Here is a 22,193-nt window from a genome sequence, read left to right as displayed (position 1 = left end):
TATCACTTGCGAGGGTGCCCTCCCGTTTACTTCCTTGCAGCACCTTCTCTCGAATTGTCTGCCATTTAAAATCTCTTCTTTTACATACACATCTCTGTTGATTCAGGATCCGGCCTGGTAACCTGGGTAAAACATTTTCAATGGTAATTCAAATAACTTTAGCCTGCTTGAAACTCGAGAGGATTCTACTTAATACGGGTAGCTATAAAGTGACTTCAAAACTGATTAAGCTTTTATTGATGGCCGTGGGTGTGAGAGGGTGTGATGACATCACTTTCCTTCAAGGGTGAATATTTCTTCCTCCTTAATATTTGGATTTCTTATCTGAAGGCTTCTTGAGCTTGTTTCCTGAATTGTCAAGGTATTTGTCAACATTTAAAGCTCTTCTGTGCACGATTCCATGGCGTGGCCGTCAGAAGCACATACACGGAAGGGTGTTCATGAAATCTTGCTGATTTTTTTTTTAAAAAGATTTCGAAACCGTATCTATAACTTGAGCCTATTTACATAAAAACCTAGGAAAAGAAGATGCTTGCCAAAATGTTCATGGTCAATAATCATGGGGAAAAGTCATGAGTCTGAGTCCCAGCTGTGCCATGTACTGGGGTCTGCGACCTGGGACAAGTAGTTACAAAGCATCTCTAAGCCTATTTCTTTCTCTCTGAAACTGGGAGAGTTGTTATCAAGATTACGTGAGATAGCAAGCACTCAATAAATGCTGCCTATTATGATTCGGCATAGACCCTGAAGAAATGGATTCTTCCATGCGCTGTATTAGAGACCCAGAAAAACAGAGTGCGGTAGCTGAAATAAAACACAGCTTGCTGACATTGGGTGCCACCTGGGGGTGATTCGCTCACTGAGAATGGATCAGGCTCCTATTATCCAAGTTCACCGAGAGGAAGGTGTAGAAAAAAACCTCCAATGCCATTTAATGGTCATCGTCAGAGGGCTGAATACATACGTTCTTAGATCAGCATATTCACGCCCAGGAGGCATGAGAAGCCAAATTGTAATGTTTTCTTGGTAAACATGCGGACCTCTTGGGATGACCCCAGTGGCCCCCGCCCCTCAAAGGCCTGGTAAGTCTATCTCCCCGATGAGATCAGAGTTGTCCCTGACCTGGAAGTTTGGTGCTCCCGGACAATGTTAAAGAAAATGGCCAAAGTTTGTCTCTTTGACTCTCCATTTTCTATTGTTGACCAACCCCCCTTTCCGACCGGCACATTCTTAAGATATGTCATAAGAAAAAGTTCGAAGTGTTTTTGTAAATATGCTTTTCTTCCATGTGCCAATTACAATCAAGTCTTGCTGAAGGACCCATTCTAACTTCTTCAGGAAGGTGACTACATTTCTTTGTTTTAACCCGTATGCGTTAGTTTTGTACTTGAACACTCCAAGTAGGGTTGTCACGTACATACAGGATTCCCAGATACTTACATTTTAATTTCAGGTAAACACTGAATAATTTTTTAGTATAAGCATATCCCAAATATTGCATGGGACATACTATACTGAAAAACTATTTGTCATTTATCTGAAATTCTAATTAATGGGGCACCCTGTTGCTTTATTTGCTGAATCTGGCAACCTTATCTCCAAGGGAAATCTTATTTCCCTATTTCCAAATTCTGGGAGGTGGTGGTGACTTCACTGGTTGCTCATATAACGTATACACCATTCTGGAAAGGTAAGAAAGGTAATTCTACATGCACAAAGACACCTTCCACTCCAGTATCTCCCCATGCAAGGCAGTGCTGGGTGACTGGGACAATAAAGTCTGGTAAAACAGGGGCCCTGCCCTCAGGGAGCTTCCAGTAAAGAATATACAAATAACGGCAGTACAGGGCAGGACACAAAAGCCATATGGAAGGTGCTCCAAGCTTTCCGAGTTCAGAGGAGATCACATCTACTTGGAGGGGCTGGATGGAAAAAGGCTCCTTGTGGGGGTGGCATTTAGATGCACTTAAAAACATATCAGCAGGTGGAGATGGATAGTCTGGCATTCCTGCTGGAGGGAGTGACTCGAGCACATGTAAATTAGAGGGAAAGAGTTATATTTGGTGCCTTCTTTGCACAGAGCATAGAAGATATAAAGAGGCCACGAAGGAAATAAGGCTGGAGAAAGTAGGTTAAGTAAACATGCCAATGAAAAAATAAGCCAAAAAGAGAACCCAGAATCACTGAAACTTTTTGCGAATATAATTTTCAAATACTGAAATATTCCCAAATATTGTCTTGGAAGAGGAGGTGGGGGGTTATCTTGCCCTTCAAGGAACTGGTTTTTATCACATCTTGAGTGAGCTGAATTCACAAATGGTTGCCGCTGCCATTTAACTCATTCTTGGATTTAAGCAAAGGGCAGGAAAAATAATCTGGTATGTTTGAGCAAAGTGGTGATATCTGGGTGAAGGTGGCCCATGGAAGAAAATATAGATATCAGATTAGATACAGTCCAGGAAAGTGGGCCAGGGAATGAATTTCTGAAAAGGAAATTTATTTCCCTCGTTTCAATAAAATATGAGAGTCCTAGGCTCTGAAGCCTAATTTGCTAGTTTATTATGTAGCCTTCAGCCAAGTGCATAAGATAAAAACTCAGACTCAGTGTTCTCATCTGTAAAATGAGAAGGCGGCATGGCCCAAGTTGCTGCATTTGCCTCCAGCCAATGAATCCAAAGGAAACCTCTTGGTGCTGAGGGTTTAGCAGTATGGCTATCATAGCGGGTACCTGTGGTTGGATTAGTCCTTTCTCGATAAGATGAAAGTAGATTAAGCAACTACTGGGAGACAGCCCATTAAGAAGGGTGCTGAGGGGTGGGACCATCCTGCATCCCTCGAAGAACTAGATGCCACCTGAAAAGATGAGACATATAGAGCACTTTGTTACAAAGGTGGCCCACAGTGACCCACATCTCCTAGTACCCTGTTTCCCAAAAGTAAGACCTAGCTGGACAATCAGCTCTAATGCATCTTTTGGAGCAAAAATTAATATAAGACCCAGTCTTATTTTACTATAATATAAGACCGGGTCTTAATGTAATATAATACAATACAATACAATACAATACAATACAATACAATACAATACAATACAATACAATACAATACTGGGTCTTACATTGATTTTTGCTCCAAAAGATGCATTAGAGCCAATTGTCTGGCTAGGTCTTATTTTCGGGGAAACACGGTGTTCACATCTCCTGGTATTCAAGGTATTCAACCTTGAATCTGGGCATCTTAAAACAATAGAATGCGACAGAGGTGACAGTGTACCAGCTCTAGGCCAAGACTGTAAGAAATCTTGGTGGATTCTGCCTTTGCACTTTTGGGTGCCGTGGGCTATCATGTAACAAGTCTGAGTGTCCTGTTGGACAGGTCACATGAAATGGCCACGTGGTGAGGTCGCATGGAGAGGTCATGTGAGAGGGAGAGGCCTTGAGACTCCATGAAGGAGACCTGAGGAACGCAGCCAGACTTGTGCCCCTGGTGGAACCGATCCAGCCAGTGCCAGGCTTCAGAGCCAAACCAGCTAGGACACGTGACATGGGGGTGGTGACGTCATCTTAGATGTTCCACCCAGACAGAGACCAGCCAGTCCGCTGTGCCTTGTTTACATTCTGGGCCAGCAGATCTGTGAGCAACATCACTGCTGCTGTTTTAAGCCACTAAGTTTTTGGGGAAGTCAGTTAGCAATAGGTGATGAAAGCTCATACTCACAGGACAGGCAATATGCCCATAAAAATGTCAGGAATCTCTGCCGTCAGGCTGGTCAGGTTTCTTGGGGTCCAAAGAAACGACATGCCCAGTTTATCCATAGGCAGGAGTACTTACTATTGGGGACCAAACAGGAATCCCCTGAGGACCCCAGTTTTCAGGACTCAGGTGGGAATGGGTGACAGGAACCCGGGGGAGTCCCTCGGCTCTTGCCCAGAGCACTGCTGGACAGACAGGTGTGCCCCACCTGCCGGGCAGTAGCAAAACCCAGGAGAGACAGGAGGAGTGGAGGAGGGAGGCAGAAAACCAACCCACGAAGCAGCAAAGGCTGCCAGGGGCTCCTTCAGTCAACCCAGGACAGGAAGCAGGAGCACGGGTCTCGGAAGAGTACACACCAGGAAGGGGGGCTAAATTGAGGGCCGGCTTCGCGGGCAAGGACTGTGCAGGCTGGGCTGTGAAGGCTGCAAGCTTCACCGGGGGCGGCAAGGGACAGGGAGTTCTGCACACAGGGGACACGGCCCTGAACCTATGCAGGCATCCCAGCTGTGGGGATGGGTCGTTTGGGGCAGCTTGGGGGCGAGGGCAGGAGAGGCTGGTGAGAAACCGGAATATGAGGCCAAGGCAACAAACAGACCAGACTGTGACTGGAGGCTGGGCCTGGCTTTGGTGCATCATGGAGGCCCCCCCACCCCGTCCCAGCAGCTAACATGTAATATATGCTCAATAAACATTTGCCGAATGGATGGACTTCGCATCCAGGTCATGCGAAGACGCTAAAGCTATTTCCGCAGGGAGGACCCAAGTGAAAGAAATGAAAAGGATGCTGGCTGGGGTGACAGGCCAAAGGGGAGACTGGATGAAGAGGGCCCGTGAGGCTTCTGCAGGGTCCCCAGGACAGTAGGCAAGGCCCAGGCCGAGGCGGGGGCAGCAGAGATAGAGATAAGGGATGGGGGAAGCATCTGCCTCAGGAAGAATTTTACCAGGATGGACAGCCACGGTAGGAGTGGGTCTCGGGGCCCTGGGTTCTAGTCCAGCCTTGCCATTAAATTTCCATGTGACACGGGCAAGTCACTGCCTGTCTAGGGCTCAGCTCCATCTCTGTGAATCAAAGGTGTTAGAGAAGTTTCCCTTCTGCTCCGAGACTTTGTGATTCTGAGATTGGGTGACTAATATGAAGTATTAGAGAAGGGAAGGAACTGGAAAGGTCAAAGACAGTTCCGAAGAGGGTTATGGAGAAAATGATGTGGCTGTGGCCAGAAACAGGAAGTCAGAAGGGAAAGCGGGGCTAAGCGGGATAGGTGACGTGTTTACTTTAGGGAAGTTTCAAGGGGATGACAGCCCATCTCCAGAGCAAAGAGACGGTGGAGGCACAAAACCATAGCCAGCTGGAACAGTCCGTCTGTGGCCCCCAAAAGATATCCAAGTCCTGATCCTTGGAACCCGTGGGCCTTTCCAGCTGATTAAATTAAGGTTTTGAGACGGGAAGGTTATCCTAGGTTATCTGGGTGAACCCTAAATGTCATCACATGTATCCTCACAAGAGGGAGGCAAAGGGAGATTTGGCACATGGAGGAGAGGATCATGTGAAGAGGGGACAAAGAGAGATGTGAAGACGCTGGCCTTGAAGACTGGAGTGATATGGCCACAAGCCAAGGAACGTCGGCAGCCCCGGAAGCTGGAAGAAGCGAAATACAGACTCTCCTCTTGGAGCTGCCAGAGGGAGCACAGCCGAGCAAGACTGTTTACAGACATCTGGCCTCCAGAACTGTGAGAGGGAATATTTCTGTTGTTTTAAGACACCAAGAGTTTGTGGTGATTTTTTGCAGCAAACGCAAGAAATGAATACACTTGCCATCGCTAGACTCAACTCACAGCCAGGTCCCCTCACCTGGGCCCCAGGTTGCCATGTGTTTATCTGTTATTTCTTAAACAGCCTGTGAGGCAGGAACTGTGAATATCTCCACTTCCCAAAGGAGGAAAATGGGGTGTAGAGAGGTCGGATAACGGAGAGCTGGCCAGTGACAGAGCCAATTCACGCTGAGACTTCAGAGGGACTCCTCTTAACCACTCTGCTAGTCTATGTCCCAGCTAAACACATATTCCTAAAAATGTTACCTATGCAAGGTTTCAGGCTCTGGTAACGGAATCAATGCCTTCCTCTCTCAGCACCCTAAGTCACAATGTTATTATGAATAACACCCATACTTCAAAATCCCAACTCAGACACAGGGTTATAGCACGTTAGTCTTGTAATGGGCCTTAGAGCATCTATGGGCAATGACCCCTATGTCACAGGGGAGCAAACTGGGATGCTAAGAGGGGTGGCTTGTTCAAGGTCTAAAACTGGTCCACTGATATTAGGACCAGAATCAGAAGCCAGTTCAGAATGTTCCTACCCAGCAAACTAACACTGAGCATATTTTAGGAGCAAATTAAGCAGCTTAAAAGTAGAAAGACATGAAGGCTTGCTTGCAAGTCCCTTGCTACTTAAGAACGTCCCCAGACCACTCTCCAGAATTAAAATGTAAAGTCAAACGAACTGGACATACACAAGCACACTGGGCACTTCCCAGATGACTGATTGGATCAGGGGAGGTCACCTGATCAAAACAGGCCCATCCATTGGCTGACTGGAGGCCTACAAGGTGCTCTCCAATGGGACAAGCTATTGGATTAATCAGGCTAGTTCCTTGTGCTGAATTGGAGAATGTGGAAAGGATTGACGGGAAGGGGGGCAGGGAGAGAGACAGACAGACAGACAGGCAGGCAGAGAAAGAGACAGGGCCACCTGTCCCCAGAGCTACTTTGCATCCTGGAAGTTTTCTCAGCTGGGCTTGCATACCTTACTCTCCAACCTAAAGGAAGCTTCTGTGATTCTACATCTTCACGAAGGACGCAAACCTCCTACATAGCTCACAGGGCACAAAGCAGAGGCAAACATTCACAATTCACGTTTTCTCCCCAATCCTTTTGCTTTGTACCTTTGCCCTCAGATGTCTACATTTGCAATTCCTTTCTGAGGTGATATACTTATAAATGTCTTCCTGAAGTTATTTTGCTGCCCGTCACACCAGCAAATCCACCTTGGGTAAGTTGGACTGCAAGACAGTGGGTCCGTCTCCTGAGCTGGATCCCAGGAGGGCGCCTAACGGAACCAGATTCAGGCAGAGACCACACATGTTCCACTTTTTCAGGCTCCGAGGGCCAAAATGAGATAGGGGTCGGGGCCAGGCAACCTGGGACCCCATTTCTCTATATTAGTCTTGCCTGAATTAAAATGGTTTGAAAATAAATATTAAACCCTATACCCAGTGAGGAATGTTAGTATCTCCCTGAGCACAGTGCTAACTTAAGAAAATACTTATTTTGTGTTTGTATATAAAATACTATTTTATATAGTAAAAATAGAGGAGAGCTGAACTCTGTTGGCATTGGTCAGTGGTTTAATAATGATTTATACCTGTGGTACTCAATCAATCACAAGACTGGGGTGCACAGCTTCCACACCCTGACCCTTCCCCATTTTATTGCTGTATTCTCTTTACTCAATAGTTCTCTCAATTACTAATATTGCACTGATGTTATAATATAGATTTCATGGGTAAGTGCAAAAAAGAAAAAAGATGGCGTGCACATGTATTTTGCTTAACAATCCTATTAGTACAAGGCTGACCTTCTCCAACTGCACCCGCTCTCTCCAACCACCAATATCAACACACCTTCTTTCTCAGGGGACTTTTAGCTCAAATAGCACCTCTGGGTGGCAAGAGTGACACAGCCTGAGGATTTCACACATTGGTTTCTGGGTTGTTGGGTGGGGGGGGGAATCTTCAAGTTGAAAAACAAAGGAAACAAAGAGTAGGTTGAGAGGGAAGAAGGAAGACAAAGAAAGTAAAGGGTGTGAAAAAGAACCACATAAATAAGATAAACATTAAAATAGATAACTCCAATTCTATCAGTGCCTGGCACTGCAGCAGTTGCTGGCATTGCCTGTTTAATAAACAAATGGTATTACCGCACAGGTGTTACAGATGAGGCAGTCAGCGCCCAGAAAGGTGAAGTCATTTGCCCAAAGTCACACAGCTTAGGAAGTAGAGAATCCTGGGTTTGAATCCAAGTTCGTCTTACCTCCAAGTTCATCTCCTTGTTTATCAATCACAAGAGCATCCTATAGTCATTCCTTCCAGGACCTTCCACAATAAAAGGAACATGCAGCACAGTAATTCCATAGAAAAGTCATAATATAAAGTTGAAAGCATCGGCGAAAAAATTGTAATGAGTTATGTCCTATGCTGGAATTTGGCAGTTTGGACCTCTTATATTATTGAGCAAAGAGGCCATTAAAGAAATGGATCACACAGAGGCTGGCAAGAAAGTGCAGCCCCTGGGGCTTCTCTGCAAGGAGGCCACACAAAGTCTGTGACTGAGATGAAAGCATCTTGCTGTCATGGATTTGGCATCTCAGCAGTGCATGCCTTCTGGTATGGACTCCACTCCAGCCTAGGCTTTGAAGCTGTTCTTACCCTTACAGCACCACCCCCGTGAGGCCATGATCTCTTTATTTTTTCTAATTTTTTATTATGAAAAATGTCAAACATACACAAAATTTGAAGGAACAGCATAGGGAACAACTAATATTTTGCCATTTGCTTTATCTGTCTCTCTTCAACTGTCTCTCTGGGCGAGTTCTTGCTGCTCCCCCCACTTGTAAGTTCTGTCATGCCTCAGTGCCTTTGCACATGCTGTACCCTCTGCCTAGAACTCCCTATGTCTTTTATCATAGCCTTTCATATTTTTGTTTCCACTGCTGGACAGTGAACTTCTTGGGGTGGGCATAGGGGTGTTGTTTCTCCTCTTTACTTCCACTGCCTTACAGAAGGCTGCTCAATTAAAGGTGGTTTCTCATTTCTATGCTGTTCCATCCACTGGGCAGGCAGCCTTTCCTGCTCTTTATGCTCAGATATACATAAGTCATCTTTGAAGGCCCAGCCCAAATGCCATCTTTCCTACAAAAGTGTTCCTGATTCCATATAGATGGAAGCAATTGCCTTTCTCTGAGGACGCGTAGCACTTTATCTAGTCCTCCTGACTGGTACTTATTGTACAGCTTGGTTTAATTATTCATACACCCATATTTTATCTCCCAGTAGGCTGTGAGCATCTTAAATTCAATTCCATAAGTGGATCATTTTCTCATCACAGGCAGTATCTAGCACATAGGTGATATAGTTGATATTTAATAAATTCAGTTACATTCTACAAATGTTTTTGAGCACTTACATGTATCTAGCCAGCTATCAGACTCCGGGCATCGAGAGACAGACACAGTAATCTCTGCCCTCTGGGAGCTTACGGTCTATTCCAGATGTCAGACTGGAAAACAAGTCACTACACATATGATCGTGGAGGTAACAGGAGTCGATGAACCGCTCTAAAGCAAACACAGAGACGCTTATGCTTGGCTGGTCAAATCCAAGGTTGTTCTTTTACTTTTAAATGTTCATTGATTGGTTTTCTTGATATAAAAATAACAGATGCTCTCTGTGGAAAATTTAGAAAATGGAAAAGTATTAATTAAGAAGACAAAATATCTTCGGATTATCACTCCAAAAAAAAAAAAGTTAACCTTTTGGTCTGTATTTTCTTTCAGTCTTCTTGCACACGATGTGGGGCGACGGAAGGCTCAAATTCTTTTTTTGAAAATAGCATTATTGGCGTGGCCGGTTGGCTCAGTTGTTTAGAGCGCAGTGCTCATAACACCAACGTCACCGGTTCAATTCCCACATTGGCCCGTGAGCTGCACCCTCCACAACTAGAGTGAAAACAACAGCTCGACTTGGACCTGACGGGTCCTGGAAAAACACACTGTCCCCCAATATTCCCCAATAAAAAAATTTTTTAAAACCATAGTATAGCATTATTATTTCTATAATTGACATACTATAAAATTCACCGATTTAAAGGATACAATTCAGTGGCTTTTAGTGTAGTCAGAGTTATACCACCATCACTACAATCTGAGAACAATGTTATCATTTCCAAAAGCATGCCCCCACTAGCACTTACTCCCCATTTTCCCTACCACCAGCCTCAGGCACCCACTCATCTATCTTCTGTATCTATTGATTTGCCTGTTCCGAACATTTCACATAAATGGAATCATATGATTATAAAGATTAAGGCTTTTGTGTCTGGCTTCTTTCACGTGGCACAATGTTGTTAAGGTACATCTATGCTACAGCACGTGTCAGTACTTCATTCATTTTACTGAATAATATTCCATTGTATGGATATGCCACATTTTATCCATTCATCAGTTGTTGGACATTTGGGTTGTTTCCACTTTTTATCTGTTATGAATAATGCTCCTGTTAACATTCATGTACAAATTTTTGTATGAATGTATTTTCAGTTCTCTTGGGTACACACCTAGGATGGAAATCATCGGATCACATGTTTAATAGTTTGAGGAACTGCCAAATTTTTCCAAAGGGGCTGTACCGCTTTATAATCTCACCAGCAACAGATGAGGGTTCCAATTTCTCCACACCCTTACTAACACTTATTATTGTGCATTTCTTTGGTTCTAGATATCCTGTTAGGTGTGAAGTGGTGTTTCACTGTGGTTTTGATTTGCATTTCCCTGATGGCTAATCATGTTGAGCATTGCATGATGAGCTTATTGAAAGCTCAGAACACTTGGTTATTCAAGGATTGTGCTAAAGACAAGTATCAAATCAACAGTGAATAAAAGCCTGAGGTTTAGCTGCCAAATACCCTTTCTGGGAGGCGCTCACAGATAGTTTTGAGCTGCCTTTTGTAAACAATTGTGAGGACATCCTTGGACATAAGCCCTATCCTGCTGAAGCATGTCCCTGGATACACAAAACTAACAACAGAAAAGCTCCCCAAATCTAGGAGCATTAAGAGTGAAACTAAAATAAAGCCTAATCTTACAGTGCAGAAATAAAATCATTTCACTATTTTTATTGATAAATGGATAAAATTATTTACTATCTTCCTCAAAATGAGAATTATTCATGTAATACCAGTGACCCACAAAATACGGGGTCAGTTTTACATTTTTCTGGTCTGTTCTATGGTGCCACAGGGAAGGTGTGGTCCAATCTGGAAAAGGTCTTTGAGATACTAGATTTATGAGAACACTGGAGGATTTCAGAACCAAACTCACTGGTGTCTGGGGAAAAAAGTCAGGCTCAGAAGTAATCTGATTTGCAGGAATCTGAAAACAAAGTGGGTGTCATCATTGTTGCTACTGTAAGAACAGTTCCCATCATGAGTTTGGGCAAGAAGTCCAAGTAGAGAGATATAGGCGGGCACTAAGTGAAATATGTAACTATTTAAAACCATTATCAGTGGGGCTTTTGCTAATGACATACAGAGGGTACCAAAAAAAAACATAGACACATTTTAAGAAAGGAAAACTATTAAAATTGTAATACTCAGTATACACCGATAACAGATGAATACAAGTCACGTTTGACTTCTGCAATGACAAGAGGTGTTCAAGTGTTCAAAGTGGTTACCATCAGCATCCAGACACTTCTGATTATGGCAAACTACTGCTTGAGCAACGTTGACCAGTGTCCTCTTGTATACAATTTTTTGGATATATATGTGTGTGTATATATATATATAAATATATATATGTATGTATATACACATATACACACATACATATATGACGAGACAGAAACATCAAAATTATTTATAGTAGTTCTGGAAGAGTAGTAGGACTGGGGTGTTAGGTTTTGGTAACACATGGAGTTAATTTATGGAGAAAATTTAACAGCAAAAAAAGTGTTAAACAGAAGACGCTCCGGAGTTTCTAGATTCTTATCCCTGCACTGATCACTGAAAAAAATGGTCCTGTTTGAAGAAAAAAAGGCAGAAAAATCAAGCTGGGTTCAAATCAACCTGATGATGTTTTGGTAACTATTATGGGCTAAATATTTGTGTCCTCTCAAAACTCATATATTAAAGCCTTAATCCCCGTGTGGTGGTTTTTGAAGGTGGGGTTTGGGAGGTGATTAAGTCACGAGGGTACAGCTCTGATGAATGGATTAGTGCCCTTAGAAGAGGCCAGCTAGCTGTCCCGCCAAGTGAGGGCATGAGAAGAAGGCAGTCTGCAAACCCTTTCCAGAACCCTGTCACACTCACACCCAGATCTCCGACTTCCAGTCTCCAGAACAGAAATAAATTTCTGTTGTTTGCAAGCCACCAATCTCTGGTACTTTCTATAGCAGGGCCAACTAAGTCAGTGACCATGAAATAAAGGAATCTGACCTTCATATACCAGAAAGCTCCAATTTTGGAGGCTATCAGAGCCTAACTTTCAAACCTCAGAAAGACAAACACGTTCTTGAACATCTATGGCTTGTTATAAGGAAATTCCCCATGAAGAAAAGCGTAGGAAAAAAAAAATTTAACCATGGAAGGGGGCCAAGTTTTTTATAAAAACTTACTGAATTAACCTTAGTGTCCTCAAAGATACTTATAATTTCCCCTCATGAAGTCCATTCCTTTATTTTTCTCAGGAAAAAATGGTCGATCTTATCAGAGGAACTTTGTATTACCCACTATAATTCTACATTATGCTATAAACAATTTTTGTTACCAGCTGGAATATCCTAGAAGGCTTTCAAGACTCTGAATGCAGTAAAGACCTTGTTAGTCACCTGGTTCAACCTTCTTATTTCTCAGTCTAATCAGGCCACTCCTCAAGCTAGTTGACAGTCATCTGGGAAACCAAGCTCCACAGTGGTCGGGCAGAGTTCTCTGCACCCCTCCACAGTCTAGCTTCACTCAGGCTCCCATCGCAACTCACCTGTGAGTCTCCCAAGACATACAGGCTGTGGTGGTTACTCTCGGAAACAAGCAGGTGTGTCAGGCAGCTACTCAGGGAGCTTAGGAACAGCATCTGTGCAACAAGGTTGAGTTCACATCACAGTCAAGTAAGGGAGCTAAACCCTGAACATAGATGGCTTCAAAGTAATGTAGGATGTTTGAAGTGCCCTGAGAGAGGAATAAGATGGAATAGGTGTTCAAAGGAAGAAAGCTGCTCCTAGCCTTGGGGTGGGTAGAAATTAGGAAATCTTCCTCAGGGTGGGGCCTTGATGGAGGAGTAGGATTTGGCCAACGGCAAAGAGAACCAGAGAGAAGCGGTATGGGGAAAAATGATGGCATAGTTCAGTTGGAGTACAGGAAGCAGACAGGGAAGGTTGGTTGGAAAGCAAGGTTGAAACTATCTTAAATGCTGGGCAGGGAGTTTGAATGTTTCTGTTATATGCACTTTAGAAAAGGTTATGTTGTATAGTATACTTTTGTTAAATTGATGCTCATTATTCCCATAAGGTAGATGATCCGGCTCTTACTATGGAATGTATTTCTCTTTTACACTGATTTATAGCATCTTCCCCCAAACTATAACCTGCTACATAAATGCCAGGATTGTCGGCACAAAATTAGCTTTAATAATGTAATTTTATCAATACATGCTGAGCCTTGGGTGCTGTGATATTCTCTTTCAAGATAAAGTTCTGATGAATTAATTTTGATGTTAAAAATAAACCAGCTAGTTAAATTCCACCATGTTTACAAGAACTGGGAGTTTCCATGTAAAATAATAGAAAAATAAAATGAAACAACTATACCTTTTCTCTCCCACGGTCAGCAGTGTTTGGCCTTCAGTTTCATCTTAGGAGCTTGTACCCTCTCTTCTTGGACATTTGACAGGCAGGAAATCAAGCATCAGTCTAAAGCTACAGTGTAGTTAATTACAAAAGAATGATCAACTTCTAAAAAGACTGTTCACATTTATGTTTTCCTATCATGCACCTCCATGGAGAAAAGAAAAACCAGTGCATTCCTCCACTCCGTGTAAATGCTCCTTTTGATCACAACTTCCCTCAGTATTCTTGGGACCAACAGAGCAGCTTCACTCAGCTGCCTTGAACAGTTTGTACAGAATACTTTTGAACCTTTTGTCGTCTTGGTGTACTTGAAAAAGGGATGCCTGTGAAATACAGCTACACAGCGTTTTCACAGAGGCTCCCACCCCACTGCTGTCTCAGTTGCTCCCCTCTTTTCTGAGGGAAGTGTACAGTATGCATTTAAAAACACTGCCCAAGGTTGTGTTTTTGAGGATTTGCCACATCTCCCGTCACCAAAACAAAATTCTGGTTTAACCTAGAAATTATTCTTTTTTTTAAATCTATAAACTCTTAAGTTTCTTGCTTTCTCAAGAGACCAAAGTCTCTCTTTTCTCTTCCAACAACCCACATTGTGGGCAATGGGACAGGTTATTCTGAGAATATCCCGTGCCAACGACAGGTGATTGTGCCAATTAACCATGAGGGTGCCAAACGCTTTACTAGATAATAGGTTGAGTTTTAGTGATTTCCTCTCAAAATGAATATTCCCTTTTTCCAATAATAAGAAAAGTTTTGAAGAAAAGACTCGTTGGTGTGTTTTGGGGATTCAAATGCTCAAGTGAATTTAGATTCAATTTTAAAAGATCTTAAATATCTAAAAGAAAGCCTTTAACGAACCACCTGTTTGCAATCTACCCATTTGTAGATATTTGTAGATTTGTAGGTATTTCTAAGTTCAAATTTTTCTCAGTTTCTCTTGGGACCAACACTGAAACTAAATGATGAGGTCTTGGAACAGAATTTTATTTGCCAAAAAGGCCTGGAGCTCACCAGTCTCCAAGTACAGCGATGGCCACTGAACATTTATTCCCCTCTTCTTTGCAATTCCAGTTGTGGGGAAAGGTCCTTCATTCTGGGGACGAAAAGTACATACTCGGCTTTCAACAAATGCTAGTTAAAGATATAAACATGCCCGAATTCATTTAACGACTTCTGATTTAGATAGTTGTTAAGGAAAAGATGAGTGGTATGCCTGATAGGATTTGATGAGAATGGTACTTTACCTCTGTGTTCCCCAAACCCAGGCTAATCCTGAGAAAAACATCAGACAGATCCCAACAGAGGGACAATCTACAAAATACAGGCATACCTCAGAGATATTGTGGGTTCAGTTCCAGACCACCGCAATAAAGCAAGTATTGCAATACAGTGAGCTGTAATCTTCTTGCTGGTGGAGGGTCTTGCCTTCAATTTGCAAAAATCTCAACGTCTGTGAAGTGCAATGACGTAAGGTATGCCTGTACCTGACCAGTATTCCTCCTCCTCAAAACTGCCAAGGTCATCAAAAACAAGGAAATTCTGAGTAATAGCCAAGAGGAGCTGAAGGAAACAACTAAATGTAATATGGCATCCTGGATGGATTCTGGAACAGAGCAGATAGTAGGGGGGAAAGTAAGGAAATTTGAATAAAGTATGGGTTTTAATTAATATTCAAGATCAATAACTGGTTCATTAATTATGACCAATGTACCATACTAATGCAAGATGTTAATTGGGGAAACTATTTATTAAAAGGGTGTGGATTATAGGCTGGGAACTCTATCTTTGCAATTTTTCTGTAAATCTCCAAAAATAAATTTAGTGAAATAAAAAAATGAGTGTTAACACGTTCATTTGTTTTGAAAACCACTTCAAGTACAACAGACATAGCTGCATTACTCTTGCAGTTGGACAAACCATGAACTCAGAACAATCCCAGCGCAGTTTCGGCGATTTTAAGAGAAGCACAGAGAAAAAGGAATGCTTACCCTTTCCCATATCAAAACATATTGTGAGTCTGGGACTTCCTTAGATGAAGTCCACACCTCCATCTTTAGTGAGGAAAAATTTATAGAGTAATATTAAGGCAAAGTATGGTTGGAGATCTGCCGCAATAGAGATTACTGTGCTTTTTAAGTCACTAAATGAAACTTTTGCTTTCAAATTTTAAGTATCTGCTTTACACTTTACATTTATCAAACTGTCAGTTTAAATAACATCATAGTACTGAATAGTTTATAAATGTTTATTAAATGGCAGTAATCTTTACAAAGCAAATATTAATAGCAAGAGGCAAAATTTTTGCAAAATATGTACAAAAGTAAAAAGCCTTAATGAACTAGCAACTCATTTATAAAATCAAACCGTTCTTTCATTTGCAGACCTACTTTAGAAATAATTTATTGCCAACCCTGAACTTAAGCACTGACAGAAAATAATTTACAGTATCAGATAATGTGCTTTAGTTCCTGGAAAGTTATAAAAAGACACAAGTATAAAAAAATCCTAAGCCGCAAATACTTTTATACAGAACTAATACAAAGCATGTTTTGTTGGGTACAGTATCTATGAGGTTGTTACAAAATATACTTTTTGATAAGGCTTCTTGTGGTAAATGAGCTTTTACCACGTTAATACACAAAAGCCATTTAAGACATTTTACGCTTCTGCTTTCAAGTAAGAGGTAAAGAAAGGGTGAATAGTATGGTTTGTTGCATTGTTATATATATGAAGCCTGACAATTAAGTTCACGAACTCATCCTAGAAAAAGTGCTACATACCTCACTGCTGAATATCACTACAGTCACTTTCGAAATACTCCCCTTGGGAAGCTATGCACCGATACCAGTGCCTAGTCCACCCTGCAAAGCAATTTTGGGCCTCTTTCTGGAATGGCCATCAGAGGTGTCGTTGTATTACCCTTGATGTCATGAATGTCATCAATTAAATGTCTTCAGTATTTCCTTTATCTTCAGGTAAAGAAAGAAGTCATTGGGGGCCAGATCAGGTGAGTACGGAGGGTGTTCCAATAGTTATTTGTTTCCTGGCTAAAAACTCCCTCCCAGACAGTGCCGTGTGAGCTGGTGCATTGTCGTGATGCAAGAGCCATGAATTCTTGGCGAAAAGTTCAGGTTGTCTAACTTTTTCACGCAGCCTTTTCAGCACTTCCAAATAGTAAACTTGGTTTCCTGTTTGTCCAGTTGGTACAAATCCATAATGAATAATCCCTCTGATAGCAAAAAAGTTTAGCAACATTGTTGCAACAAGTTCGTGAACTTAATTGTCAGACCTGCTTTCCAAGAATTAATCCCTACCCGCCCCCTCCCTTTTCACCCCGGGTACCATCAAATAGGCATGAATGAGGACAAATGCATCACTTACTATGGCAAGAATTATTATAACAAGCTTTCTAAATACAAACCCAATTTAGATACCAAGTAGCATATTTCTATCATGACTTTCACTGATGGAAAATTTATGCATAGTGAGTCCTAGCATACTTTGACCCATCTGGAAATTTTCATCATCAACAGCAGACATGGACAGGGCACACAATCTTGCATCAATCCAGAAAATACTGCCCTATCATTAATGCTTTTTGGTCCATATAAGCTCTGGCATTTGAAATCAGGTGGTTAGACATGGATGATACAAGAATGAACATATTTAAATGATTTAAATGCTAACTATACATTCAAGTACAGACAAAAGAATGCTCGCGGTACAAACACTGTACTTCAAATGATGTTAATAATCACTTACCAGCCCCTAAGGCTAACAGTGACTTGTTGGTACTTGAAAAAGCCATGAAGTCCAACTTGTTGAAAATGTTCAGGTTTAGACTTATACTTCAGTCTCCAACACAAATTTATTGAGCCCTAACCTCGTACCGTAAAATAATGGGTATGTACTACATCATTTGCTTTATTTGGAACGTGGAGACACATACACACCCACTCACATACAATCCCTCCCTTCTTCATGTTTACTAGACTGAAAAGCCAACATGCATCCTACCATTAAAAAATCAAAACTGTTTGCCAAGCAGCACAACACATGGACAGATCATCTGCAACTAATGGAACTTAACCTGTGGGAATGAAGGGAAGGAGAGATAAAGTGAACAGGCGCTAAGTCAGACCTCCAACTGAAAAACACACGTGCACAATTTCTGTTCTTGTTTCCTCAAATAAAACTAAAAGAAATGAAAAGGTAACAGAGTGACTTTCTCTAGATTTATTACAGAGTTTGTTACAAATATTTGATGGAGCTTTACAGGCATGATTTCATGAATTCAAACAAGAAATTAAGAGTTAACACTGATAGTCAGCCTTCCCATTACACATACAGAAATAATATTGCTACAAATTGCAAAGGAGAGAATCTTGTTTCAAACGGCTTGGTTTGGGGTTTTGCCTAAATGTATCATTATATAATGAAAGCACCAATTTGAGGGCTTCTCAAATAGTGATTTGACTTTCAGAACATAACAAAACATAACTTGGTAACTTTATTCATGTAAATAAGGCATAACCGGATATGTGCGTTAATGCTGAAAATACATTTTATCAAAAGCATAAATACAAGTATTTGGGTATACATTGGAAGTTAAGATTTACTCAATCTTTCTTACAAAAAATTATAGGGCATGTGATTTCAGTGGAATCTAAATCAATACTTCCAATCAGTTCTTGTATTAAGGTCATCTTACTTCCTTCTAGTTTAAACCAACGACTGCCACCAACTGAACAAGGATTTCCCTAAACAACCTCACCTGAGAGATTCACCCAAAGATCTTCACTATGTAAAATATAAAATACATGCCAATGAAACTTCCAAAAAAACAAAACAAAAATGCATCTTTTTCATTCCACATTCCCTTCTTGGGTTGCAGCTGTTCTCTAGCCATCAAGAGCCTTTCCCAGACAAAAAGACTGAAATGAAGATCTCAACTTAATACAGTATTTGTCAGAAAGCAACAAGTCCTTGTATTAAAAACAATTTAAGTGGCAGAGACACACCTTAAATTATTTGGATCTTTAGAAAACACTTAACAAAAACTTTTCCCTATAAAAATCAAGGACCAAATTTGTGGTGTTCTTTGATTTATAAGGCAACTCTGTACACTATAAATTTCTTCAAGGTCAAAAAAGACACTTGTGTGATTTTTCATAGGAACTAAATGAGAAGACATTTAGGTTTAAGAACAGAATGGAATGAAGAATTAGGCACATTTTATTTCAAATCATAACTGTAAAGACTTAGAAAATCAAACACACCAAAGAACTTTGTATTTAAATTACTTTTTTAGAGATTAAAGGGAAATTGGCGTAGTGAAAACTGAGTGCCCTTTCAACTTCGCTGAATTTCACCTCCCTTCATCTAGTGGTGGTGTTTCAAAAGGATCTGGTTTTCACGATAGGGGTAAAACGACTCCTTCACATGGTTTAAAAACATATCATATAAAGTGTGGGCTAAAACCCTCAGATTGAACCTTACAGTTCCACTCTCTCAACGAGTGTGCCATGAAATATAAGTAACTTACTGCCTCAAAATATATTCTAGATATTACTATAAAAGAAAGTTGACTCTGAGACATCACGTGAACATGGAAAGAAAACTGCAAATGCCCAAAATAATACCACATCTATTTGGTGTCTTAACATGTCTTGGTGGTAGTCAACATGGGGAAACGTGATGATTTCTGCTTTGTCAGGCAATTTTTTGGTTCATATCACAGATCTTAAATATAATGCAAATAGACTAAGTTTTCTCTTTATACAGGGAACTTAATTTAAGCCTTCGCTGGAGTTAAACAATGTTCTGGCCATTCAATAAAGCTATTTGCTAAATTTACACAGACTGCCACCAAAAAGTCCGTGTTCCTGAACACATATTCAGATATTCACTAGCACTGACATTATTCTTAGTCTGTGGATTGAAACAAAGTATTCTTTTTGCCAAGCAGCACTAGATGTAGACTATGCCAACATGCATGAACTGTACTATGAACACTTGTGTTATCATGTAGGGCTACAGGCCTGTAGGTCATGTATTACCAAGGCATGGACACACGACAAGTGACTATGGACACCATGAGGGTGGAATGCCAAATGCAAGACAAGTCAGGTGCGTGAAGAATGACCCCAGGGTAGCTCACTGAAAAGCCCTACTCATACTAGACAGCAAAACAGGCCAACAGCCATTGTGTTATGCTGGAAAGGCTGGGTGAGCCCTAATGTTGACCCATCTTTCCAGAACTTTCTAGCCAATAAAATACCTGAGAATATGGTTAGCTATACAGTAAAGTGACAGAGATCACAGTCTTAATCACAATTTTCAGGAAAAGGAGAAAAGCTGCCATACTTTCCAAACTGTCACCAGCCTTGCACATCTGTTTCTCTAATCCAATTCTAACACCACACATAACCTACAAGGCGGTATTTTTAGTACTGCAAACCAGCCATTCTCATGAGTTTGCTATGAATGTACTTGTAATGGGTACTTCATGGATATTTGAATTTGGTAAGTGATGGAAGGGGGTCAAATGCAATCAACTTTTGGTGTCAACTAAAAAAGTTACTATTTATTCTTAGGAGTATCCTTAAAACATTCAAAATGTACATCAATGAGCTGGAATTTCATACAAACATGTACATACTGTCTCTTTCACAGACACACCAAGATTGAATAGAACTCTGAAATAATACCTTCTTGAATACTGTGACAAAAAAATACTGCCTTTGGCCAGTTCCGAATGAACAAAAAAATCCCGTAAATGCCACAGTCTGAGCTGACGGGAACAGACAGGAGAACAAAAGAAAGATGTTTGTGATGGCATAACAATGATTTGCTACAATAAGGCCCCAAATCATCTGAGAAAGGATTGAAAAGACTGAGAGTAAAACACTTAACATTCTGGAAAAGGCTGTTTATTTAGAAAATTCTGTTATCAAGTTTCTTGCAATTTTTAGTTACTGCTACGGCCAGAATGTTTCACATATGGCACATTTATTCCATGATATTTCAGGGTAAATGGTATTTCACTAGTAACTTTGACCACAACACTATATATGGCACTTGTTTGACTTTTGCTCCACCCCCAGTACCACTGGTGAACGTTCTTTACCATGACACCAGAAATCCTTATGTAAACTTTTAAAACACTACAAACATTACCTTTAGAAACCACAGAAACTGAAAAACAAAACAACTGTTGTGTCTATAAGCAATTAAAAATACATGAAGGCTAAATCTGTGTAAATCTATAGAATATTATTCCTAAGTTCAAAATTTTTTCCAACAGCCCTTTCAAAGTAAGTCACAAGTGTAGAAAGCCAGGCACAAGTGTAGGGCAGACAAAAGATACCTCACTTGTTTTAGAACTGAATATTCTTAACCTCATACCTACGAATATTTAAGGACACCTTCTATACTTGGCACTACAGGAGAATTCAGATTGAAAAGTGGAAGAATTGAAAGCCTGAAATATACCTTGAGGTTTGGCAGGAAATGACAACTCCTCTCTAAATGGAAGCCATAGTGAGATAGATCAAAGCCAGAATTTCAGCAGATATCGCCGGTGCGTTACTCAGCAGTTTTTAGCCACAAACCCAAGTCCACAGAGGAAGGACTAAGATTTCGAAGAAGTTAAACACAGAATCAAGATTTTTCTAATTCCTGTTGTAAACTATTTAAAAACAAAACAAAACAAACAGAAAACAATTCAAAGGACAAAGAAGGGATTAAAAGAGCAAGTCTTGTGCACGTCACTGGAGCATAAGCTGCTTGAGGTTGTCATGAAGAATAGTATCCTTCACGTCCCGGAAAACCAGGCGGATGTTTTCCGTGTTGATAGCAGTGGTGAAGTGGTGGTATAAGGGCTTCTGCTGCTGGTCCCGGCGCTTGTTCCGGAAACATTCCACCAGGAATTTTTGGACGTCTCTTAAGCAGTGGGGATCCCCTTCAAATTCTAAGAAATAGTCTTTGATGCTCACAATTCGCACCTTCTCCTCAAGCAAATCTGTCTTGTTTAAGAAAAGAATTATGGAGACGTTGCTGAAAACCCGGTTATTGACAATTGTTTCAAAAATGTTCAGAGATTCTGTCAGGCGATTGGTCAGTCGATCTTCCATAAGCACCTGGTCAAATTCACTTGAGGAAACAAGGAAAAGTATTGATGTCACACTGTCGAAGCATTCAAACCAACGTTTTCTTTCTGATCTTTGACCACCTACATCAACCATTTTAAAAGGAACATTTTTAATTTCAAAGTCGTACTCATGAATGCCTTTGGTGGGTCTTCTGGCAAGCAGAATATCTTGTTGTGATGGAATGTAATCCTGGAAAAGAAAAAAAAATTTTAGCCTCAGCAATCCAAAAGGAATCAGAATTGTTAATGTTCTAACTGATCTAGTGAATGGCTATGCGAACAAAATTATCTTTATAAGGACACCTCCTGACAACAGTAAAGCATCAATATGATGATTATTCTCATTATACAACGCCAAGATATACTAAAACATTAATGTACAAAGACTGGTTCAAAATTCACTGCCAATGAGCGACGCCTGTTTCCCCCCCCCCCCCACACGACTACTCAAACTGAGGTCTCATCTCCCAACTGTCCTCATTCCCCTGCCCACTGCTGTATGTATCATCAGCATGACTCCTCGCCATTCCCCACTCTTAGTTCCAGCCAAAGTGACCTCACTGCTGCTGGCACAATGCTCCTTACTCAGACTCGAACAGCAGTGAGGTCTGAAA

General features: G+C 41.1%; 1 protein-coding gene across 1 annotated transcript in view; it reads right to left on the bottom strand.

Annotated features, from left to right (window-relative positions):
* Positions 1-15,658: 15,658 nt before the first annotated feature.
* GNA13 (G protein subunit alpha 13) overlaps positions 15,659-22,193 on the bottom strand; it is a 38,866-nt gene continuing 32,331 nt past the window's right edge. The window contains exon 4 of the mRNA XM_019733014.3: positions 15,659-21,769. Within this exon, the coding sequence (XP_019588573.1) occupies positions 21,197-21,769 (573 nt within the window). The 3' untranslated portion in view covers positions 15,659-21,196. The remainder of the gene's footprint in view (positions 21,770-22,193) is intronic.

This window comes from Rhinolophus sinicus, chromosome 12 (genome assembly GCF_057876585.1).
Source record: "Rhinolophus sinicus isolate RSI-liver-muscle chromosome 12, RSI-T2T, whole genome shotgun sequence".
NCBI classification, from domain to species: Eukaryota; Metazoa; Chordata; class Mammalia; order Chiroptera; family Rhinolophidae; genus Rhinolophus; species Rhinolophus sinicus.
This window is presented reverse-complemented; position numbering and strand designations above follow the sequence as displayed.